At 37.2% G+C, this 20,528-nt stretch overlaps 1 protein-coding gene and 1 long non-coding RNA gene across 3 annotated transcripts; both read left to right on the top strand.

The window, feature by feature from the left end:
- The first annotated feature begins 3,511 nt into the window (after positions 1-3,511).
- On the top strand, positions 3,512-5,583 carry LOC111921715 (uncharacterized). 2 transcript variants are annotated; one of them, XM_023917298.3, is made up of 6 exons: positions 3,512-3,844; positions 4,525-4,606; positions 4,687-4,786; positions 4,895-4,979; positions 5,076-5,142; positions 5,256-5,583. In XM_023917298.3, exons 1-6 carry the CDS (start codon positions 3,789-3,791, stop codon positions 5,307-5,309), a joined length of 444 nt encoding a protein of 147 aa, XP_023773066.1. In that variant the 5' UTR covers positions 3,512-3,788; the 3' UTR covers positions 5,310-5,583. The 2 variants fall into 2 exon arrangements, with proteins under 2 accessions (XP_023773066.1, XP_023773065.1); XM_023917297.3 differs by having other exon boundaries at positions 3,517-3,844; positions 4,530-4,786.
- Positions 5,584-8,933: 3,350 nt separating this feature from the next.
- On the top strand, positions 8,934-19,272 carry LOC111921716 (uncharacterized). The gene is made up of 3 exons (XR_002860253.3): positions 8,934-13,218; positions 18,051-18,892; positions 18,986-19,272. It is a non-coding gene; the product is annotated as an uncharacterized LOC111921716 (long non-coding RNA).
- The last annotated feature ends 1,256 nt before the right edge of the window (positions 19,273-20,528 follow it).

The following is a 20,528-nucleotide window of genomic DNA, read 5'->3' as shown; positions in this document are numbered from 1 at the left end:
CCATCTTTCAGGAAGAAAGAATTTTGCCTTGTCACCAACTTTTGTTTTGGAGATTATTTTCATGCATTCGGTTCTGGAGTCGCCTTCCGTTCACGTGCGTTTACTATGGTCGCGAGGAATATCTCTGTCAAATTAGTCGAATGTGTTTAAGCATTCGCTTAATGACTTATCATATGGGGATGCAGTCGGTGTATGTCTTTTATATCTGTTAGATAGGGGTTCAAGGGGCGGTTAGCTAAATAACCTGTTTTAGAAGAGTATTTTGCTTTGGTGTCCGACTTTGATGAATTCAACATGTATCATGTCGCTAATTTATTATGAGTTATAATTAAGGGGAAATAATTATCATTACTAATATTTTTTAGAAATTTAATTGGGAATTTTATGTCGCAAATATCCACGAAGGATGATAATTTGGGATCAATTGTACTCACATCTAGTTAGTGTATTCAATAAAGTTGACATGCATATACATCCGATCGAACCGAAAGAGAAACAACCTCAAAAAATGATCTACACCCTAAACGACTTTTTATACGCTTTTAAGGTAAGCAAATGGTCAACAATTTATCCTTTATTATTTTTTTTTGTTTGCTAACATTCTAATACATGATTTTTTTCAGATATGGATTCTTGAGACTTTTCCTGTCAGTAGTTTGTTTGGTATCCGACAAGAGAATATGATCCCTCGAGTTGTTGCATGGTCGAAATTGATGCATTTACAAAAGACTCAATGCAACCAGTTTATAAAAATCGACGATGTAGGGTTACTTATATATTTCAATATTTTCTTTTATATGCATAATTTATGTATTTTTTATAATTTTATAATTTTGGTAGCATGATAATAGACTTGTACATAAGTTGGAGCCGACAGAAGCTAAGAATCATGCTGAATGGTGGATAATTAGCTCAACCTGGATTGATGACCTTAATTTTCCCGACACAGAAGTTCACAGGGCACCTTTCCTAATACTATCACCCAAACACTCCCCTACCCATGAGCCTCGACAAAAGAAGGCACAAATAAATGTTCCATCTCACCCGCCACCACCACCAATGCCGATCGCTGAACCATCGACTGATAAGGGCCAAATTATTACTCAGTGGAAAAACGAGGTCCGTCGATTTCAAAACGAACTCAGTGAATTTAGCGAGAAGTTGAGGTCACATGATAAGCGTTTAGCAGAGCATGGCGCTACTTTAGCCATGCTTTTAAAACTTATCAATGCCTCAAAGAAGGTGGAGGTACATTGCTAATTACTTCAATCTCATATAGTTTTTATTTAACTTTATGGTCCTTATGTTTTTTGCATCGTTTATAATTAAACATTATTGAACAGTATAGACACTTATCGTGCAAGATGCTGGTACCACATAGTACAACGACACTGATATATAGGAGCATGATTATGGGTTAGGCACACTCGGACAACCAATCAATCACGACCATGAGCAGCCGTCTCCATGTATTCAATCTTCGGATATAAAATAGATTAGGCAGTATGAATACAAAACGCTGCCGACAATACCTCTTAGGCGTTCTATGCGCCAAAAAGTTATGTCCATATGGTATAAGTCCACATGGATACAAATGGATAGGATATGTGTTGTACGACAAGTCGACAACAACTAGCACCATCGGGCAATCTTTTAGAACTTGCCGTTCACATCCTATATAAACAAACGAGATGCTTTGCTGTTGTTTGCTCACCGTTATTTGACCGATGTTCTGACGATTGAGTTTTGGACATGCTTATATGCAGATAGTTATGCAAGCTGGTTGAAATGTGATGTAATTTATATAATTGTGAGCTCATTACGTACTACAATTTTAATAATAGTACTTACTTTACTGCAAATTTTTTGTTTGGCAGCACATCATGTTGTGGATCTCATTATTGATAGAGCGTAGAGGGGATGATGGTCGGTTGACAGTTCTGTCAACAACCTTCTACACTGATGTATTTGAATGTAGTGACATGTCTGACAGATCCGTTCACCCAGCTTGGGCAGAGTGTCATACGATATAATTGTGTTTGGATTACATTACCTAAGTAATAATAATTTATAATATAATGTTATTTTATGATTAATTAATTCTAACATTTTCTGTAAACTTACATCCCAATCAATATACCATATGTTCATTGGTTTTTGGGTGCTTTGGATTTGAAGACATTCAAAATGACTATATACGATAGTCACTAGAAGAGCGGATGTTTTTCAGAAGAAGATGAATGGTTTATAGGTATGCAAGACCGCATCCACAAATTGCTAGTGGGTATCAACTAGTGCGTACTGAACCAACCGATGCAATCCCACTTAAGAGTTTCAACATGACCACTGGAAAGGTCCCAGACATACCACAATAGATTGACAATAGAGATTGCGGGGTGTTTTTGTGTTGGTCCCCGGAGATGTTGATCTCTAGGAAATCCTATTCCATAGAGGGGAAAAGCGGTCCATGGACTATGTCGTATCGTAAACGGTTGTCAAATTTTTTGGGGTATAAGGACAAAGGCCGTTTGAACATTGTAATATTACTCAATGTTGCATAATTCAGCCTAGGTAGACGATTAATCAGAATCGGGTAGGGGCTGAGGCGCCTAATTAGGAATCAGATTAAAAACTCAGATTCTGTCAAACTCGGTCGAAATTGGCTCCAATTCTGTCAAAATCGGCTCAAATTCGGTCAAAATCGAATTCAGAATAGGTCAAAATATGTCAAAATCGGAAAAAATCAGAAAAACTCAGAAATTTCAACTTTTTTTAGAAAAAAAAATCTATAATTGTTATTAATATTCATTTATTTTGTTATATTTTTTTAATAAAACTTGTTATATTTGTTACATGTATAATTTTTCTAAAATTAATTTCATATAATTTATCTACTCCGAGTCTCCGATTAGACCGAATACTCGCTAGACATTAGTCGGTCGCTCTGGGAATGCCTAACGAGTTTTGTAACATTGATATTACTTAAAACAAATCCCTTAAGTTTATGCATTTATTAGTTTTTTTTATTGATTTTAAGATTACAATTCAATATTAGATTTTATAAAACCAAAACTTGCACAAAAAAAACAAAACAAATTTTCCACATAAAAAACTAAAAAAAAAAATTATAGTCCGTAATCCTATTCCGGTGTTCCGAACACCTCTTCGAAATGATATATCTCAGACAAAATAATTATTTAAAAAAAATGGTTATTTTTTTCAAATAGTTTATTTACGAGTTAGTTTACTTAATTTATCTATTTTTAAGAACAAGACCATCGATCATTGCCTTCTACCGACATTTTTTAATTGAATGACGTTTTAAACCATTTTAGATAATTAGTTACTTTTTATAACATTAACCCTATTTAATTTATTTTATTTGTTTTTGCTAAAACTGGGAAGTCGACGTATAGTTTTGAATCGTTGACTTTACCTTCGTCTTACACAATAGTTCTATTAAAAAAATGTTTACAGACGCAACAAAGTTTTGCTACAAGTTAAAAACTTCATGGTAGGTGTCATATCAGGTAGGGGCGAAACCAAAACCAGCTGCGGCTGCTATTCCGCCATCTCGTTTCCTCCAATAATTCGATAAACAAATCAATCCCCAATTCCCTCACAGATAACACTATCCCACCCTCCATTATCACCACCCCTGTTTCTATAACTGATTCACCTCACATTCTGCTCCTCCCTCTTTTCAGGGAATGGAGCTCGACTAATTTTTCCAGAAATGGGTGATTTCATTTTGTGATCCGGGTTAGAATTCCTTCTCTATTTGAAGTATGATACTGCAGAGTTCTTTCACGTCCTGGATCGATCACTTCCTTGATTACATGGGGTAAGTACTCGATTCCTATTGTCGCATCAGGAATTCTGTCCCCCTTTTCATTTCACTGAGTAGGATTCTTCAATTTGTAATTTTTTCGAATAAGATACACTGCTGTAGTTCTTAGGGTCAAATTCAAGGGTAATAGTCAAATCGAAGTTGATTACTGTATTGAACAATTAAACTTCTGTAACTTACTGCAACGAGATGCTTCTTTATCAAATTCGTGACATATTCCTTATTACGTTTGATTGAGTCACCCATTTAATCAAAAAGCAACAAAGCCAGAAAAATCTCCTAGGGTTTGTTACCATGTGATGCACATGTCTTGATTTTGGTCCTCATTTTGTGATCGGTTTCTTACCATGTGATGAACACTTTAAGTTACATGATGTTAGGCATTATAGGAAGCTTATATTTAACTAAATCTTTAGAGTCTATAATACTTTTCCTGTATCAAAAGCTAAAGAAAAAAGTGAGATTATCATGAAGCTCATATCAAATTTATTTTCTCATATGATCTTCCATCTTAACCTCAGTAAGTACAAGTGTATCTTTTTGACTTAATACAAAAGAAAAAAGATCCACTTAGGATTTTGGGTCCCAATTACTCAATTACAAGTAAAAAAGCAAAAAAGCAACAATCTTTATTGAATTTTGTTTATTTACTTTAATGGATCTGTTTGTAACAGAGCAGTGGTTGCTTTGGTTGCTGTTCCAATTCACCACCAATTACTGCTGTTGATGAGCCATCAAAGGGTCTTAAAATACAAGGCCAAACAGTGAAAAAATCCATTTTTTCAGATGATTTTTGGAGCACAAGCACTTGTGATATTGATTTTAGCGCGTTTCAGTCTCAAAGAAGCTTATCATCTATTAGCGTCTCAAATACAAGTCTCAGCCAATCAAGTGGCGCCACCTGTACTGGGATCCAGTCAGAATTCGTTAACCATGGTAACTTTTTATCTTGAGGAATCTTGGGGTACACTTTGACTTTCTTGGTCAAATGTACTTTGACCTAGAAAGTCCAAGATTTTTTTTTAATCGGTTTGTTGAAAACAGGTTTGCTTCAGTGGAATCAAACAAGGCTACAATGGGTTGAAAGTGGAAAGCCCAACAAAAGAAAAGCTCAAGAACCCGTTTTAAGGTTACAAAAAAAAAATAATAATAATAAAAAATAAAAAACTCGTTTGAATTTTCTTTTCCTTTGAATTTTGCCTTAATTCATGATATGCTTTTGTAGCTGGAACGCCACTTACGAAAACTTACTCGGTACAAGCAGACGCTTTCCTCAATCTATTCCTCTCAGTGTAAGTTGTTTTACTGTCATTGTCGTTATCAGTCTGTCATTGTAATTTGTCGGTGTCAGTGTCACTGATAATGGTTTTATGTAAACCATGGAACATTTGTTTTTGATCAACAGGAAATGGTTGAGTTTCTAGTGGACATATGGGAGCATGAAGGATTGTATGATTAAAGATTAAATCATCGCCAAAAGCTCATAAAATTCTGTGGTTTTCATCTCAAGTTCTTCGTAAGTTTTAATATATATATATATATATATATATATATATATATATATATATATATATATATATATATATATATATATATATATATGTTCTTAATTGGACTCTTGATGTGTACAGCTGTTTTTAAGTATGGGGATTATACTAAATTACTACATTAATGTTTTATCTTGGAAAGTAAAAAAGAAAAGATTTAACTTGTAGACTTTTGATACCTCAAAAGGCTGTAAAGTGGAAATATATATATATATATATATATATATATATATATATATATATATATATATATATATATATATATATATATATATATATATATATATATATATATATATATATATATATATATATATATGTTCTTAATTGGACTCTTGATGTGTACAGCTGTTTTTAAGTATGGGGATTATACTAAATTACTACATTAATGTTTTATCTTGGAAAGTAAAAAAGAAAAGATTTAACTTGTAGACTTTTGATACCTCAAAAGGCTGTAAAGTGGAAATATATATATATATATATATATATATATATATATATATATATATATATATATATATATATATATATATATATATATATATATATATATATATATATATATATATATATATATCGAATATGATTGTATTTGTGTTGTATATGTTTGGATCAAATTGGATTTATGTATTAATTATATGTATATCTTGAATTGTGGTTGATGATAACTAGATGAATAGCATAAGAAAAACGAGCAAAAATATAAGAATTCTGTTAAATTATTAAAGTATTTACGAGTAATTAATATATATTTGAGCAATGAATAAGAACTGTGTTCAATTATTAAAAAAGTTAACGAGTAATTAGTATTAGTATTATTTTTTTTAATTTAGAGGAAATTGAAACTGATCGGTTGTCGTTGTGTTAAATTTATAGTTTTTCAACGTAAAAGGCAAGTTGTGTTATGCATAGTGATTGCTCAAACTTACAGCTTGGGACAAAGTTGTGTATATTTCATAGAAATATTTTCGAAGTGCCAAATAAAAAAATTAAAAACTAAATGGTAGTTTGATTGTTGTTAACTGAGTCGATTTCAATAGTCGGGTTGAGTTAGATTCAAATCTCTTATCTCTTATCTCTTATCTGACATGGTAAGAGGCATATCAGAGGCAGACATTCTATATGACCGACTCAGATACTTTTAATTGTTTTATTAAACGGTACCAAGTTAGACTCAACCTCTTACCAGATTAACAGACATCATTTATATCAAACAAACATGAGTTATAACCCAACCTACCATCCCATGCAAACCAAAAATCCTATCTCTCTTAACTCATATCAACATTATCCTATATTTCTGCACGTATGGCTTTAAATCTTACACAATCACACATGGAATAAATAAGTACTAAAGCTTCCTATCACCCTCACATATTAGTGTCCCATGAAATTGTGGTCCTAATCATACATAATTGCTATATTCTCCATGGAAATTGGTCTACATTTCATGCTTATCTATTTTCTTGATAACCTCCATTGAACCACTAGTGGTGAGCATGACATAGAACCGGTTTCCGAGATTTCAGAAAACCATACACACACTGTTTACTTTTCACAAAAGTATCTCTCCCTTTAAAACCAGCTCACACCTGTGGAAAGGAAGGACTGAAGGAGGTATTCGTGCACTGATGCACATTTAAAAACTTATACAAATCTCAACCGGACCGAACCCTTTCCATATTTCCTAATCATATTGAACAATCTTTTATTACCTTACCATTCACCCATATGATGAAGCAAACGAACCACATGCAAATTCTAAATCCCTCGCCAATTAACTAATCAAACGCTTTTATTTTTTCCTAATTCCATGCAATTTCCACCTTCAACCCACAACGCAACTATCATGCCATTTTTTAAACTCCTCTAATGGCTTACACCCAATGTAACCCCCTAAATCATTCCACAATATAGAAACTATATCACATACAAAACCCATTCCCATGCACGACTATCTAACATAATCGACACCCACCTTCCTAAGCCCATTACACCTTAATTATAATGTCAAATACTACACTGCTTAAAAACTAAACCCAACCCTCAAAGTCCATCTATAAATACCTCATTAACTCACCAGTTTTCAATCATCTCTGACCACATAACCACTGGTATATATATGGGTGCCACACACAAAAAAATCTGGAATACGCGTTTCGGAATTAGCAGATCCGAAGCACGATTTACCCGCATTTCGGACCAAATTTTCAGCATGAATTCTTTAAACCAAGTAAGTTCTACACTTTAAGTTACTTTGCATTTGATTTTATGAAACAATTTATGTATTCCGGAATGGTCTGGAACACGAGGAACTGTTGGATTAGGTGTCTAAGCCCATAACTATAATTGGTATAAACTTTAATTGATGGTAGCACAATCATTTTGGGTTGCCCTCAAACCTGACAATTGAATAGGATGACTTTTAGAGAGAGAAGGTTGATTTATTAATTTATTATATGATTAATAGATTAATTAGAAATCAAAATAAATAATTTGTTAATATATTATGAGAATAATATATTAATTGGAATTAGTATTATTTAATTAATAATTAATCAGAAATTATTAATTGGGTTAATTAAAATGGATTAAAGTTTTCTTGGAGATACCTGCCTAATCCAACACCTTCCTAGTCTCCTATATAAATTACTAAGGGTTAAGAATTTCGTTTATGACTCTTCCTAGAGGCTTAGGGCCGAAATTCTTCTTCCCTTCTTCTTTCTCTTCAAGCTCCTTGGTTGCTAGGGTTTGGGTGTGAACCATTAGAGACGCGACACTTGTGGCGCTTGCTTCCAAGAATTTTTCAAGTAAGGATTCAAGATTGTTTAAAATAAAAATCTTCAAGGTTAGTTTTCTTATCTTATGAATTAGTTTGTTCATAGGAAAGTTTTGTAGATTAGCAATTCATAGAATGTTGCTATATGTGAAAGACATAGATCCAATTAGGTTGCATGTGCCCTAATTATTTGAATTGTTTAAATATATTTCTGCTTAGTGCATTATAGTTGTAACCCTAATAACCCATCAATGGTATCAGAGCCTAGGATTGTCTTTCATATATTTGGTCATTGGTGAATCGATCAAAGAAAGAAAGAAACCTGGTTTTTGGATTTGTTGCAGCTTACATCGTGAGCATGCATGCTCACGTCGTGAGCCCATGCCAGATCCGGAAATCTGGTGCTAATCTGCCTTAATAGCTTTTATGTGATATCTACTTGCCATATTTTATCCCAAAATCCGATTTTGTTGTATCTAGAATCATAAATTAAAAGACTAGATGTTAGGAGATTAGTATTTGACATGATTAATTGTTTTGTAATTAATATGATTGATTTTTAAATGTTTAAATAATAAATCTTGATATTAATTGAACTTAATAATTAATGTTAAATAATATTTGGTATTTTGAGAAGTTTAAAATACATACCTATGGATCTTATTATTAATTTAATGAAGTAATTCATTAAAAGACAATTAATAAATCCATAAAAGGTTTAAATTTAGTTAAATTAAAATTTTAATTTATTAAAAGATTAAACCCTTGCTATTTTAAAATGTTTTAGAATACACCTTATACTATGTATATATAATTAAAGGTTTAATATGTATTATATGTATAAGAATAGTCAGTCAATCGCTAGTACACCTCATTCATGAAAACATGCTATAAAGAGGGTATAAGGAAGCGGCCTATAAAATGGCCGTTGAATGGGTGTCTACTCTCACCCATCGATCTCCTGTGTGGTGGAAGGTCATTAGCCGAACGGATTTCATAGAACATAACATCATTAAAAGTATAATGATATAAAGTAACCAAACTATTTTCTAAAAATCTCATTCTTAGTTACTTAAGAAAAATATGAATTTGTATGTTAATCCATGAAATTACACATCACACTTTATAAGTCGCTAGTGGAGCATGTGTGGTTAACTGGCACACTAGTGGGGAACTAATAAAGAGTGGTAATGGGTGTCTCGAAAATTATCATTGATTAATGGAGCGAGTGTGGTTAACCAGAACATTAAAGTGAGATGATAAATGACATCGAGAGTACCAAGCTAATTTGCATGATTATTCACATCTCATCTGTGATCCTCGACATCCTAGTCAAAAAAGTGAGAGCATAATTGAGATTAAACATGTCATTGATTAGATTCTATGAATCTTATAAGACATAGGAGTTTCATAAGACTGAAACCGGTAAAAGCCTTACCTACCTAAAATATAGTTGGATTTGATTACGACATCCCTCTTCAAAGTTCGAATCGAAAATATGGATTCTAGCCTTAATTTAAATTTATGGGTTAATAATTAAGGGTTAAAAATTAACTAAATTGAATTCTCTTTTCTTCCTTTATCGATGTCAATTCAAGATAATAATGGTCTTCCTTATCCTTTTGGAAATGGTTTTCCTCTACCTTCTGAAGATGATCTTCCACATTCTCATCAAGGTGAAAGTATGTGTAACATCCTGACTCCCAGGTATAAATTTAAATATATTTATATTCATAATTGGGGCAACTTGACGAGTTGGAGGCCCCAACTTTTTGAGTAGAGGCCATGATGGCCGCATGAAATTTAGAACCTACTCGATGAGTTGGAGGACACAACTCAACGAGTTGGGGCTGAGTGTCAAAACCCTAATTTTTAGGGTTTGCACCCTATTTAAAGGACCTTAAGTCCTCTCCCCAGCCTCCCTTATCACCTTATCACCCATAGACAAACCTTAATCGAGATAACCTTCCATTTTGAGTGTGTGTAAGGCTAAAGAGTGTGTGTTTGGTGCATTTCTTGAAGAAACTCGAAGATTTAAGAGCTTGGAACGAGAATGAGTCTATAGATCTAACATCTACTCAGTTGTAGCAACCATTTGAAGGTAAAAAGCCACTACCTTGATCTCTTCCTTGTTAGATCTCTCCATTAGAGAGTTTATGGCCATTTATAGCTTCTACTTGACTCATTCTTGGTTTTGAGCATGCTTTGAAGCTAAGACTTTTGATCTGGACACTACTAGGCCCCTTAGACCTAAAGACTCAAGCTTTATCAAGCTTTGGCCAACTTCCATGCCTTAAAACCCTTGTTGAGCCTTGTTTTGGCAAGTTAGCACCTAAAAGCCATGCATGGATGTAAAGTTTGCAGCTTTACGTAGTATCTTAGCCCTAGAAGGCTAGATCTATAGTTTGGAGCCTTGGTTTCGCTTAAAAGCACTTGAATTAGATTTAGTAGAGGAATTAGCCTAACATTTTCGAGGGTTGTTATTATCAATTATTAATTAAAGATAATTGCGATATATGTTAGGCAATGTCTAGAACGACAGTTCGAGTGCGAGACATACTTGCTTTACTTACGAGGTGAGTCTTCTTACTATACTTACCTGAGTGGTAATTACTATACGACCGGAGGGTCTTATCTGTGCTATTGATCGGAGGGTCTTATTTGCTTATACTGAGATGTGTGATATTATGCATTCTGTCTTTGTGATTTATGTTGTATATTATTATGTGCATTTATTAAGATAGGACTGGAGGGTCCAAACCGAGTCGTGAGACCGAAGGGTCTTCACTGAGACACAAGACCGGAGGGTCCAACCCGAGCCGTGAGACCGAAGGGTCTTCACTGAGATACATGACTGGAGGGTCCTTATCAAGATATAGCCATGGGAGGCTAATTATTTGTGTGTGGTATTTTGGGAAACTTACTAAGCTTCATGCTTAGAGTGTTATGTGAAATGTATTTCAGATACATCTTAGGATCGTGAGAAGGCACCGACATGATTGTACACACCAGCTTGTTGATTTGTGTTTTGAGGATTCTGGGATATTTGATAAACAATTTTTATGTTTTGTGTTTTGGAACATTAACAAATTTGGCAATAGAGATGTTAAACTATGCTTTGTGTGGAATTAAAAATGAAAAAAAAATTATTTGGATATTTAGAGTGTTACAAGTTGGTATCAGAGCCTTGGTTTAAGGGATTCGGATGTTCCCTCAGGTATGTGTGGACTCAAACTGAGGATTTGAGAAAATTTTCAGAAAGAAATGACTTTCTAAATGAGCAAAATATTTTAAGAGGAAACGAGAAGAAGCAGTGTGTACAATCAGCCAGAGCTCGAACAGTGATTTCCCAAAATACCCTTACTTATTTATATTATGAGATGAGATACTCTTGAGATATTAGAACTGCATGCTAGATGGTAGACTAGGTATTTCAGGAATTTAGAGATAGAGTTTCCTGATTCATGATGTCTTAGCCTAGAAGGATGTTATTGATTAACATTATTTGCTATTTGCTCTGTGTATGCTGAGTAGGGGTACATGGCAGGAAATCTTTAAGAGAAGGATCTGAGTTGAAGAGTAATCTAGTAGGGATACCTAGATGTTCATTTTGAGAAATCTATTGAGAGAGTAGTTAGATATCGTGAGGGATAAAGTACTTGTGAATTAGGGTCCTGGGAGGAGGACTTGAGACAACTAAAGGTTGGTGTGGAAGGTAGTATTGGGCCCGTACAACTAAAAGCACCGGATCTATACGCGACCCAAGTAAGAACCTTAGGATACCAAGGAGCATGTAGGGGTGAGTAAATGTGTGTACGCTTTAGCCAACCCCTGATGATTTCTGTGTTTGTGTTTCAGAGAGACTATGGTGATTACTTGCAGCAACCCCCCACAGGGGGGGGGAGTACTAGTGATGAGGTGATCTGCATGATCATTGCTGAGGAGGCGGCCACAACTATCAGGGAGGGCATTCCGGAGATGTTCGGGTTTATTAAGACCATGTTGATTGAGAATTTTGATGAGCGTTATGCTGCTGTCACGGAGGATGCCGCTGCCGCAACCCTTGCAGCTGCGCGGCCACAGGGGGGATGATTCATTGATATTTTGAGAGTTTAGCAACACGAAGTCACTAGAGTTTGACAGGACTCAGGACCCGATTTCTGCTAGAAGATGGATTTATGATATCGAGGGATGTTTTTATAGTTGTTCATGCTTTGAGAGCCTGAAAGTTCGATTTGCACTGAACTAGCTTCACTTGGGAGCGAAGGACTGGTGGAAGTTTGTGACGACTGATTATTCTCCTGCAGATCATGCTGTAGTGACTTGTGAGAGATTCACCTAGTTATTCCAAGATGAGTTTGTTCCCCAGGTGTCTACGAAACTATTAGCCCATGAGTTTCTGTCTCTCAAGAAAAAGACAGAAATAGCGACGAAGATTACGAGGATGTTTCATGAAAGGGCATTGTTCTGCCCTGAGCATGTGTCTACAGAACATGCACGTATGATCCGGTACTTGAGCATTTTGAGATGGGACATTCGGGAGTTTGTGGTGAACTCATCATATCATACATTGACTGAGCTACAGACATATGCCAGGAGGAGGGAGATTGAGTTGGAGATTCAGACTGGGGTGGAGGGAGAGTCTCAGGGGAGAGACAGCAGACCAGTGCAATCACAGTCGACGACCAAGCAGGCTAAGCCCGCTGATACGAGAGCAGGAGGCCAGAAGGGTCGAACTTGTGGCAAGTGCGGTAAGAGTCATGAGGGATTTTGTTGATCAGAGATTTGTTTCAAATGCGGAACGTAGGGGCATATGGCGAAGGATTACCCTAAGGGATTTTCGGTTTGCTTTCATTACAACCAGACTGGCCACCGAAAGGATGAGTGTCCTCAGCTCACTCAGGGATAAGCCCAGACCCCTGCTCCTGCTACCTTGCGTGTCACCTATGGTCGGCCTGGGAAGGCCGAGGCTCCGAGAGCTCATGGGAGAGCCTTCTAGTTGACTGCGGAGGAGGTCCGTGCAGTACCTGACGTTGTTGCTGGTATGTATCTTCTTATTCATGTTGTTATTATAATTTGTTTATGCTTATGTCATGTTTAATATAGGTACTTTTCTTTTGAATTATGTGCCTTCTTTGTTACTATTTGACTCGGGTGCGAGTCAATCCTTCGTGTCTTTATCCTTAAGCCGTGACATTAGCATCAGCCGTGAGGCTTTAAGTCGACCACTAAGGGTTTCTATAGTCGAAGAGCATGCAGTTTTTTCCACTGATGTATTTCAGGGATGCGTTTTGGCGATTTTCGGTGTTGAGTTTCCGATAGATCTGGTGCCGATAGTGATGGGAGATGTCTGCGTCATAGTGGGCATGGATTGGTTGAGCCAATTTGGAGCTGTGATTGATTGCGAGCGTTAGATGGTGATGATCCGAGACCTTAGTGGGGGAGTACTTACAGTTTATGGCGAGGGAACTAGATCGGGATCAACTTTCTGCTCTGCCGCCAGGGCAAGGCAGAGTCTACAACATGGGTGCATGGGCTTTTTAGCTTATGTAGTGGATACATGGTTTCTCACTAAGAGGCCGATTTCTATTTCCAATATCCCAGTAGTATATGATTTCCCAGATGTTTTCTTCGAGGAATTGTTGCGTGTGCCACCTGAGAGGCAAGTGGAATTCCGGATCGATCTGATTTTGGGGGAGACACCTATTTCCAAGGCACCATATCGCCTTGCGCCGCCCGAGATGTAGGAGTTATCCTTGCAGCTCCAAGAGCTATTGGGGAAAGGTTTCATTAGACCGAGTAGCTTGTCGTGGATGCCGTTATCCATTACCGAGGATCGACAATTTGTTTGATCAGTTACAGGAAGCATCTTGATTTTCCAAGATTGATTTGAGATCTAGGTATCATCAGATGAGGGTCCGCGAGGAGGATATCCAGAAGATGGCCTTTCGGACTCGTTATGGGCTTTATGAGTTTGTGGTGATGCCTTGCGGGCTCACCAATGCACCGGCAACATTCGTGGACCTCATGAACCGGGTGTGTAGGTCCATGTTGGATCCGTCGGTGATCGTGTTCATCGATGATATTTTGGTATACTCGAGGTCTAGGGAACAACACGAGGAGCATCTTTAGGGGATTCTTGGGGGTTGAGGATGGAGAGGCTTTATGCCAAATTCTCCAAGTGTGATTTCTGGTTACGAGAGGTCTAGTTTTTGGGACACCTCTTTAACAAGAATGAGATTTTGGTCGATCCGGCCAAGATTGAGGCAGTTATGCAGTGGGAGGTGCCGAGGTCCCATCCGAGATCAGAAGTTTCTGGGTCTGGTAGGCTATTATTGGAGATTTATTAGAGATTTCTCCAATATTGTTGCTCCTCTCACCAAATTGACTAGGAAGGGTGTTATCTTTGCTTGGGGGCCTGAGCAGCAGACATCATTTGAGACTCTTCGCCAGAGGTTGTGCGAAGCTCCAGTGCTAGCCCTTCCTAAGGGAGTAGAGGACTTCGTAGTCTACTGTGATGTATCCATTTCGGGAATGGGTGTCGTGTTGATGCAGAGAGGGCACGTGATAGCATATGTGTCAAGGCAACTGAAGCCTCACGAGGCAAGATATCTCACCCATGATTTGGAGCTGGGGGCGATGGTATTCACCCTCAAGATTTGGCGCCACTATCTTTATGGTCACAGAACATAAGAGCCTGAGATACCTTATGGATCAGCCCAACCTGAATATGAGACAGAGGAGGTGGTTGGATGAAGTGAAAGACTACGATTGTGAGATTTTGTATCATCCGGGCAAAGCTAATGTGGTAGCTGATGCCATGAGTCGTAGAGCAGTAAGTGCTCCGATTAGAGATGTGTATATGAGGATGACTGTGATGACTCCAGTCATGGATACCATCCGAGAGGCCCAAGCGGTGGCCATGAGACCAGAAAACCGCAAGTGAGAGCGGGTGATCGGACAGATTTCTAAGTTTGAGATGGATAGTCAGGGGCTTATGACTTTTCATGGGAGGGTATGGGTGCCATATACGGGTGGAGCTCGACGGATTTTGATACATGAGGCCCATAGGTCGAGATTCTCGATCCATCCTAGGGCCACTAAGATGTATTTTGGATTTGAAAAAGGATTATTGGTGGCCCTGTATGAAGAGAGATGTGGCATGGGTAGTCGAGAGATGTTTGACCTGTCGTCAGGTCAAGGCAGAGCATTAGTGCCCCCATGGCCAGTTGCATCCTTTGGAAATTCCCCTATGGAAGTGGGAGCAGATCTCCATGGATTTTATTACAAAATTACCGAGGACTACGAGGGGTGTCAATGCGATCTGGGTGATTGTAGATCGGTTGACAAAGAGTGCTCACTTCCTGGCTATAAGTGAGAACTCTTCTGCGAAGAAATTGGCCGAGGTCTACGTTCGAGAGGTGTTGGAACGGCATGGAGTGCCAACATCGATAGTGTCAGATCATGATGTGCGTTTTACATCCAAGTTCTGGAAGAAATTTCATGAGGAGTTAGGTACCCGAATACATTTCTGCACCTCATACCATCCGTAGATAGACGTGCAGAGCAAGCAGACGATTCAAATGCTCGAAGACATGCTATGTGCATGTGTTATGGATTTCAGTGGGAGTTGAGATTCCTACCTGCCCTTGGCTAAGTTTTCATACAACAAAAACCATCACTCCATCATTGGGATGCCTCCCTTTGAGCTTTTAAATGGGAGAAGATTCTGAATTCCCATCTGTTGGGGTGGGGGGGGGGATGTCGGACAGAGAGTGATGGGGAGCACTGAAATTGTGCTCAAGACGACATAGAAAATTCAACAGGTTAGACAGAGGTTGATGATGGCCCAGAGTCATTAGAAGAGTTATGCAGATCGGAGACGTTGCGAGCTAGAGTTCCACATTGGCGATTTTATCCTCCTGAAGGTATCCCCATGGAAAGGGGTGATACGATTCAGGAAGAGGGGCAAGCTGGGCCCTAGATACATTGGTCCTTCCAGAGTGATTGCTCGAGTAGGCAAGGTAGATTATCGGTTGGAGCTACCTGAAGAGTTGATCCAGATTCATGACACCTTCCATGTATCCCAACTCAGGAAGTGTGTAGCCGACCAGATGGCAGCGGTCCCTTTAGAAGATATTTAGGTTGATGATTGCCTGAACTACATTGAGAGGTCGGTGACTATATTAGATAAGAAGGTGAAGATCTTGAGAAATAAGGAGTTTCCCTTGGTTAAAGTTCAGTGGCAGCATCAGAGGGGATCTGAGTGGACTTGGGAGCCGAAGTCTAAGATGCGCGAGCAGTACCCATAGCTGTTTCCAAAGAATGACTTCGAGGGCAAAGTCTGATTCTAGTGTGGGAGAATTGTAACATCCCAACTCCCAGGTATAAATTTAAATATTTTTATATTCATAATTTATAGGGAAACTCAACGAGTTAGAGGCCCAAACTCATCGAGTAGAGGCTGTGATGGTCGTGTGAACTTTAGATCCTACTCGACGAGTTGGAGGACTCAACTCGACGAGTTGGGGTTGAGTGTGAAAACTTTAATTTTTAGAGTTTGCACCCTATTTAAAGGACCTTAAGTTCTCTCCCCAACCTCCCTTATCACTTTATCACCCAGAGACAAACCCTAATCGAGCTAACCTTCCATTTTGAGTGTGTGTAAGGCTAAAGTGTGTATGATTGGTGCATTTCTTGAAGAAACTCAAAGATTTAAGAGCTTGGAACAAGAAGGAGTCTATAGATCCGATATCTACTCAGTTGTAGTAACCATTTGAAGGTAAAAAGCCACAACCTTGATCACTTTCTTGCTAGATCTCTCCATTAGAGAGTTTATGGCCATTTATAGCTTCTTCTTGAGTCATTCTTGGTTTTGAGCATGCTTTGAAGCTAAGACTTCGGATCTAGACACTACTAGAACCCTTAGGCCTAAAGACTCAAGATTTTTCAAGATTTGGCCAACTTCCATGCCTTAAACCCCTTGTTGAGCCTTATTTTGGTAAGTTAGCTCCTAAATGCCGTGCATTGACGTAAAGTTTGCAGCTTAACGTAGTATCTCAGCCCTAAAAGGCTAGATCTATAGTTTAGAGCCTTGGTTTCGCTTAAAAGTGTCTGAATGAGAAAAAGGACTAAAGGAACTCGACGAGTTGGTTAGGGTTTTTCCCCAATATTCTGGACATTATACAAGCTCGACGAGTTGGTGAGACAACTCGACGAGTTGACTCAAACTTTCCCAGTTTTCTGAGAACTAAAGGAACTTGATGAGTCGCATAGATGTACTCCATGAGTTGGGTCAACATGGACTGTTGACTTTGAGTGTTGACTTTTGTTGACTTTTAGGGCTTGGTCAAGCGGTGGACTTTGAAGGCCATGGATGGGTAAAATGGTCTTTCACCCTTCTAAGATTTATTATAGGAATTAGCCTAAAATTTTCGGGGGTTGTTACTATAAATTATTAATTAGAGATAACTACGATATATGTTAGGCGGAGTCTAGACCGACAGTTCGAGTGCGAGACATACTTGCTTTACTTATGAGGCGAGTCTTCTCACTATACTTACCTGAGTGGTAATTACTGTGCAACTAGAGGGTCTTATTTGTGCTATTGACTGGAGGGTCTTATTTGCTTACACTGAGATATGTGATATTATGCATTATGTCTTTGTGATTGATGTTGTATATTATTCTGTGAATTAATTGAGATAGGACCGCAGGGTCCAAACCGAGTCGTGAGACCCAAGGGTCTTCATTGAGACACATGACCGGAGGGTCCTTATCGAGATGTAGCCATGAGAGGCCAATTATTTGTGTGTAGTATTTTGAGGAACTCACTAAGCTTCGTGCTTACAGTGTTGTGTGAAATGTGTTTCAGGTACATTTCAAGATCGCGGGAAGGCATCGACATGATTGTACACACCAGCTTGTTGATTTATGTTTTGAGGATTCTGGGATATTTGACAAAAAAGTTTTATGTTTTGTGTTTTGGAACATTAACAAATTTGGCATGAGAGATGTTAAACTATGTTTTGTGTGGAATTATAAATGAAAAAAATATATTTGAAAATTTAGAGTGTTACAGTATGTTCCCTTCTTCGGGGAATGGTGGAAATGGATATCATGCTTCTCCAACTCTTCCTCCTCCTCCTCCTCCAATGACTCTCCCCATGTCTCGAGTCGAAAGATATGAAACTACTCAAGCCCTATTGGCATGTAAGCATCAAGATGGAAAATATCTGTGTGCACATGTTTTGGAAATGAAATCACACATTGACAAATTGGATAGAATGGGTATTGTTTTCCCAAGGGAGCAAGCTATTGTTTTGGTCCTACTTTCACTTTTGAGTCATATAGTTAGTTCATTAAGAACTTTTATATGAGCGATCACAATGTGACCTTAATTGATCTGACACATATGTTGATTGTTGCTGAAGCAGAAATGCTTAAGAGCACATGTGACGCAAAAGTGTTTAAATGATCTAATTCCAGAGTTTCCATGGATATTGACAATTGTGGTCCTGAAAAGATTTATCTTTCCAATGGAAAGGGATCGGCCAAGGTGAAACCGTTTGATCGTATGGTAAAGAGAAATGCTATTTCTAAGATAGTTCCATGTGCTAATCCTAAAGAGTTATTGCCAATTGAAGGGACATTGGTTACGAAGTTGCCCAGACTACCTAAAAGATCTTAAAGTCAAGTCACGTGACTATGCTTCAGGTACATTCATTATCTAACTCCATCATTTTGATAAGTTCCTATTCATAGATTCTTAATACTTGATGTGATCATCACATTTTGATGGTATTTCAGGATCTAAGGGAAAGAAGGAAGCTTAAGAAGAATGAACTAATTCTAAACGTGAGAGATGGATTTTAGTCACATGGTTCGATGATCAGAATTTGGAGCTGCTGCTTAGGATTAATGATAATTTAATAGATTTCTTAGAAAATGTCTAGAAACATTGTTTTCATTTATGCAGTGTGAGGACAAGTTCCAAATTTTTGTTTATTATCAATAAAAGTGAATTTTTGGTTTATATAGTTGGTTTAATTTATATTTCCTTGTAATGGCATCTATGAAAGGGTTGGTTACATTTCTATTATTAGCAATATTAATTGTGGGTTTGATTCTTATTATTTCACTTGTGGTAAATGTCATAATTGACTAAGTGATAAAGAATTCTCATCACCCAAGTTCCAATTGGATAGAAACATTGAGTCAATTCGAATTGTGTGATGTTATGAGAATCTTGATCGTTGGAAGATTATGACTAATTCATTGATCAAAGGTTTTATGTGAGTCAAAGTGAAGGACTAATAAATCTAGTCCATTGATATGGACGATTTAAATCTGCCATAAAGGATGAAAATTCTATTCGTCATGATTTACTGATGATCCAGTAAATATGGTTGTATTTATAAGATTAAACATAAATCTAACCTTTTGAAAAAGGGTTTTCAGAGAGTGGCATAACGAATAAGAAGAATCTGTTAGGAAGAAAGATAAAGGTTTCTCCAATCTAAAAGGAAAGAAGAGTACTTTAGTATTGTGTTTTGTGACCATCTTAATGATTATGGAACTATATCATAATTGATCCTCAAAGAACATCTTAATGCAATTGTTTGACTAGGAATAGGAATCAAATATTGTTGAAATGGTTCAATCGAGAGATGGGTCATGCTTCATTTCTAATTAAGTTTTAGAGCCATGCTCTAGTTATTTCAAATCGTATCTTGAAACTTATTTCATACTAAGTAGGTTTATAACACTTCATGAAATGTGGAGTAATAATGTTTTCTTACTCTAGCTCATTTGGAACTAGAAGTTGTAATATTTTGGTTAAAACAAAGGATGAACTAAATCCAATTCCATAAAGTGTTTCTTATCGAGAATCCATACTAAATTTTGAATATTTGTTTTTGATCGTCAAGGAATGTTCCTTGAGAGAGAAACTTATATGTCAAGAAGTCAGTGGGAGTCTTAATGATCTTGAAGAATTTCAAGAGTAAATTAAGAATAAACCTTTTAATTATCACTAGCACACGACATGAGGTTGTTAACTTATTGTGTTAAGTTGACACATTCTTGTTTATATGCACCTTCCAGTTGGGTTGGCTTCTATGGTTCTTATTTGACTGCAAAAGGCAGAACACGTTGGTTAGTGAAAGTACATTGATCAATATAGGTGAACTGCTTAACAACACGGAAGCATTAGTAGGCCCTTGTGCTACCAGATGGCAAGAAATTAAGAATAAGCAAAGTTTAGTCCATGAAAGCTAAATTTGAGTTTGCTTTTGTCCTAAACCTTGTATTATGATTGTAGGTTGGAAATGATAGATTCACATGGATGGGA

This window comes from Lactuca sativa, chromosome 5 (genome assembly GCF_002870075.4).
Source record: "Lactuca sativa cultivar Salinas chromosome 5, Lsat_Salinas_v11, whole genome shotgun sequence".
In the NCBI taxonomy this organism is placed as follows: domain Eukaryota; kingdom Viridiplantae; phylum Streptophyta; class Magnoliopsida; order Asterales; family Asteraceae; genus Lactuca; species Lactuca sativa.
This window is presented reverse-complemented; position numbering and strand designations above follow the sequence as displayed.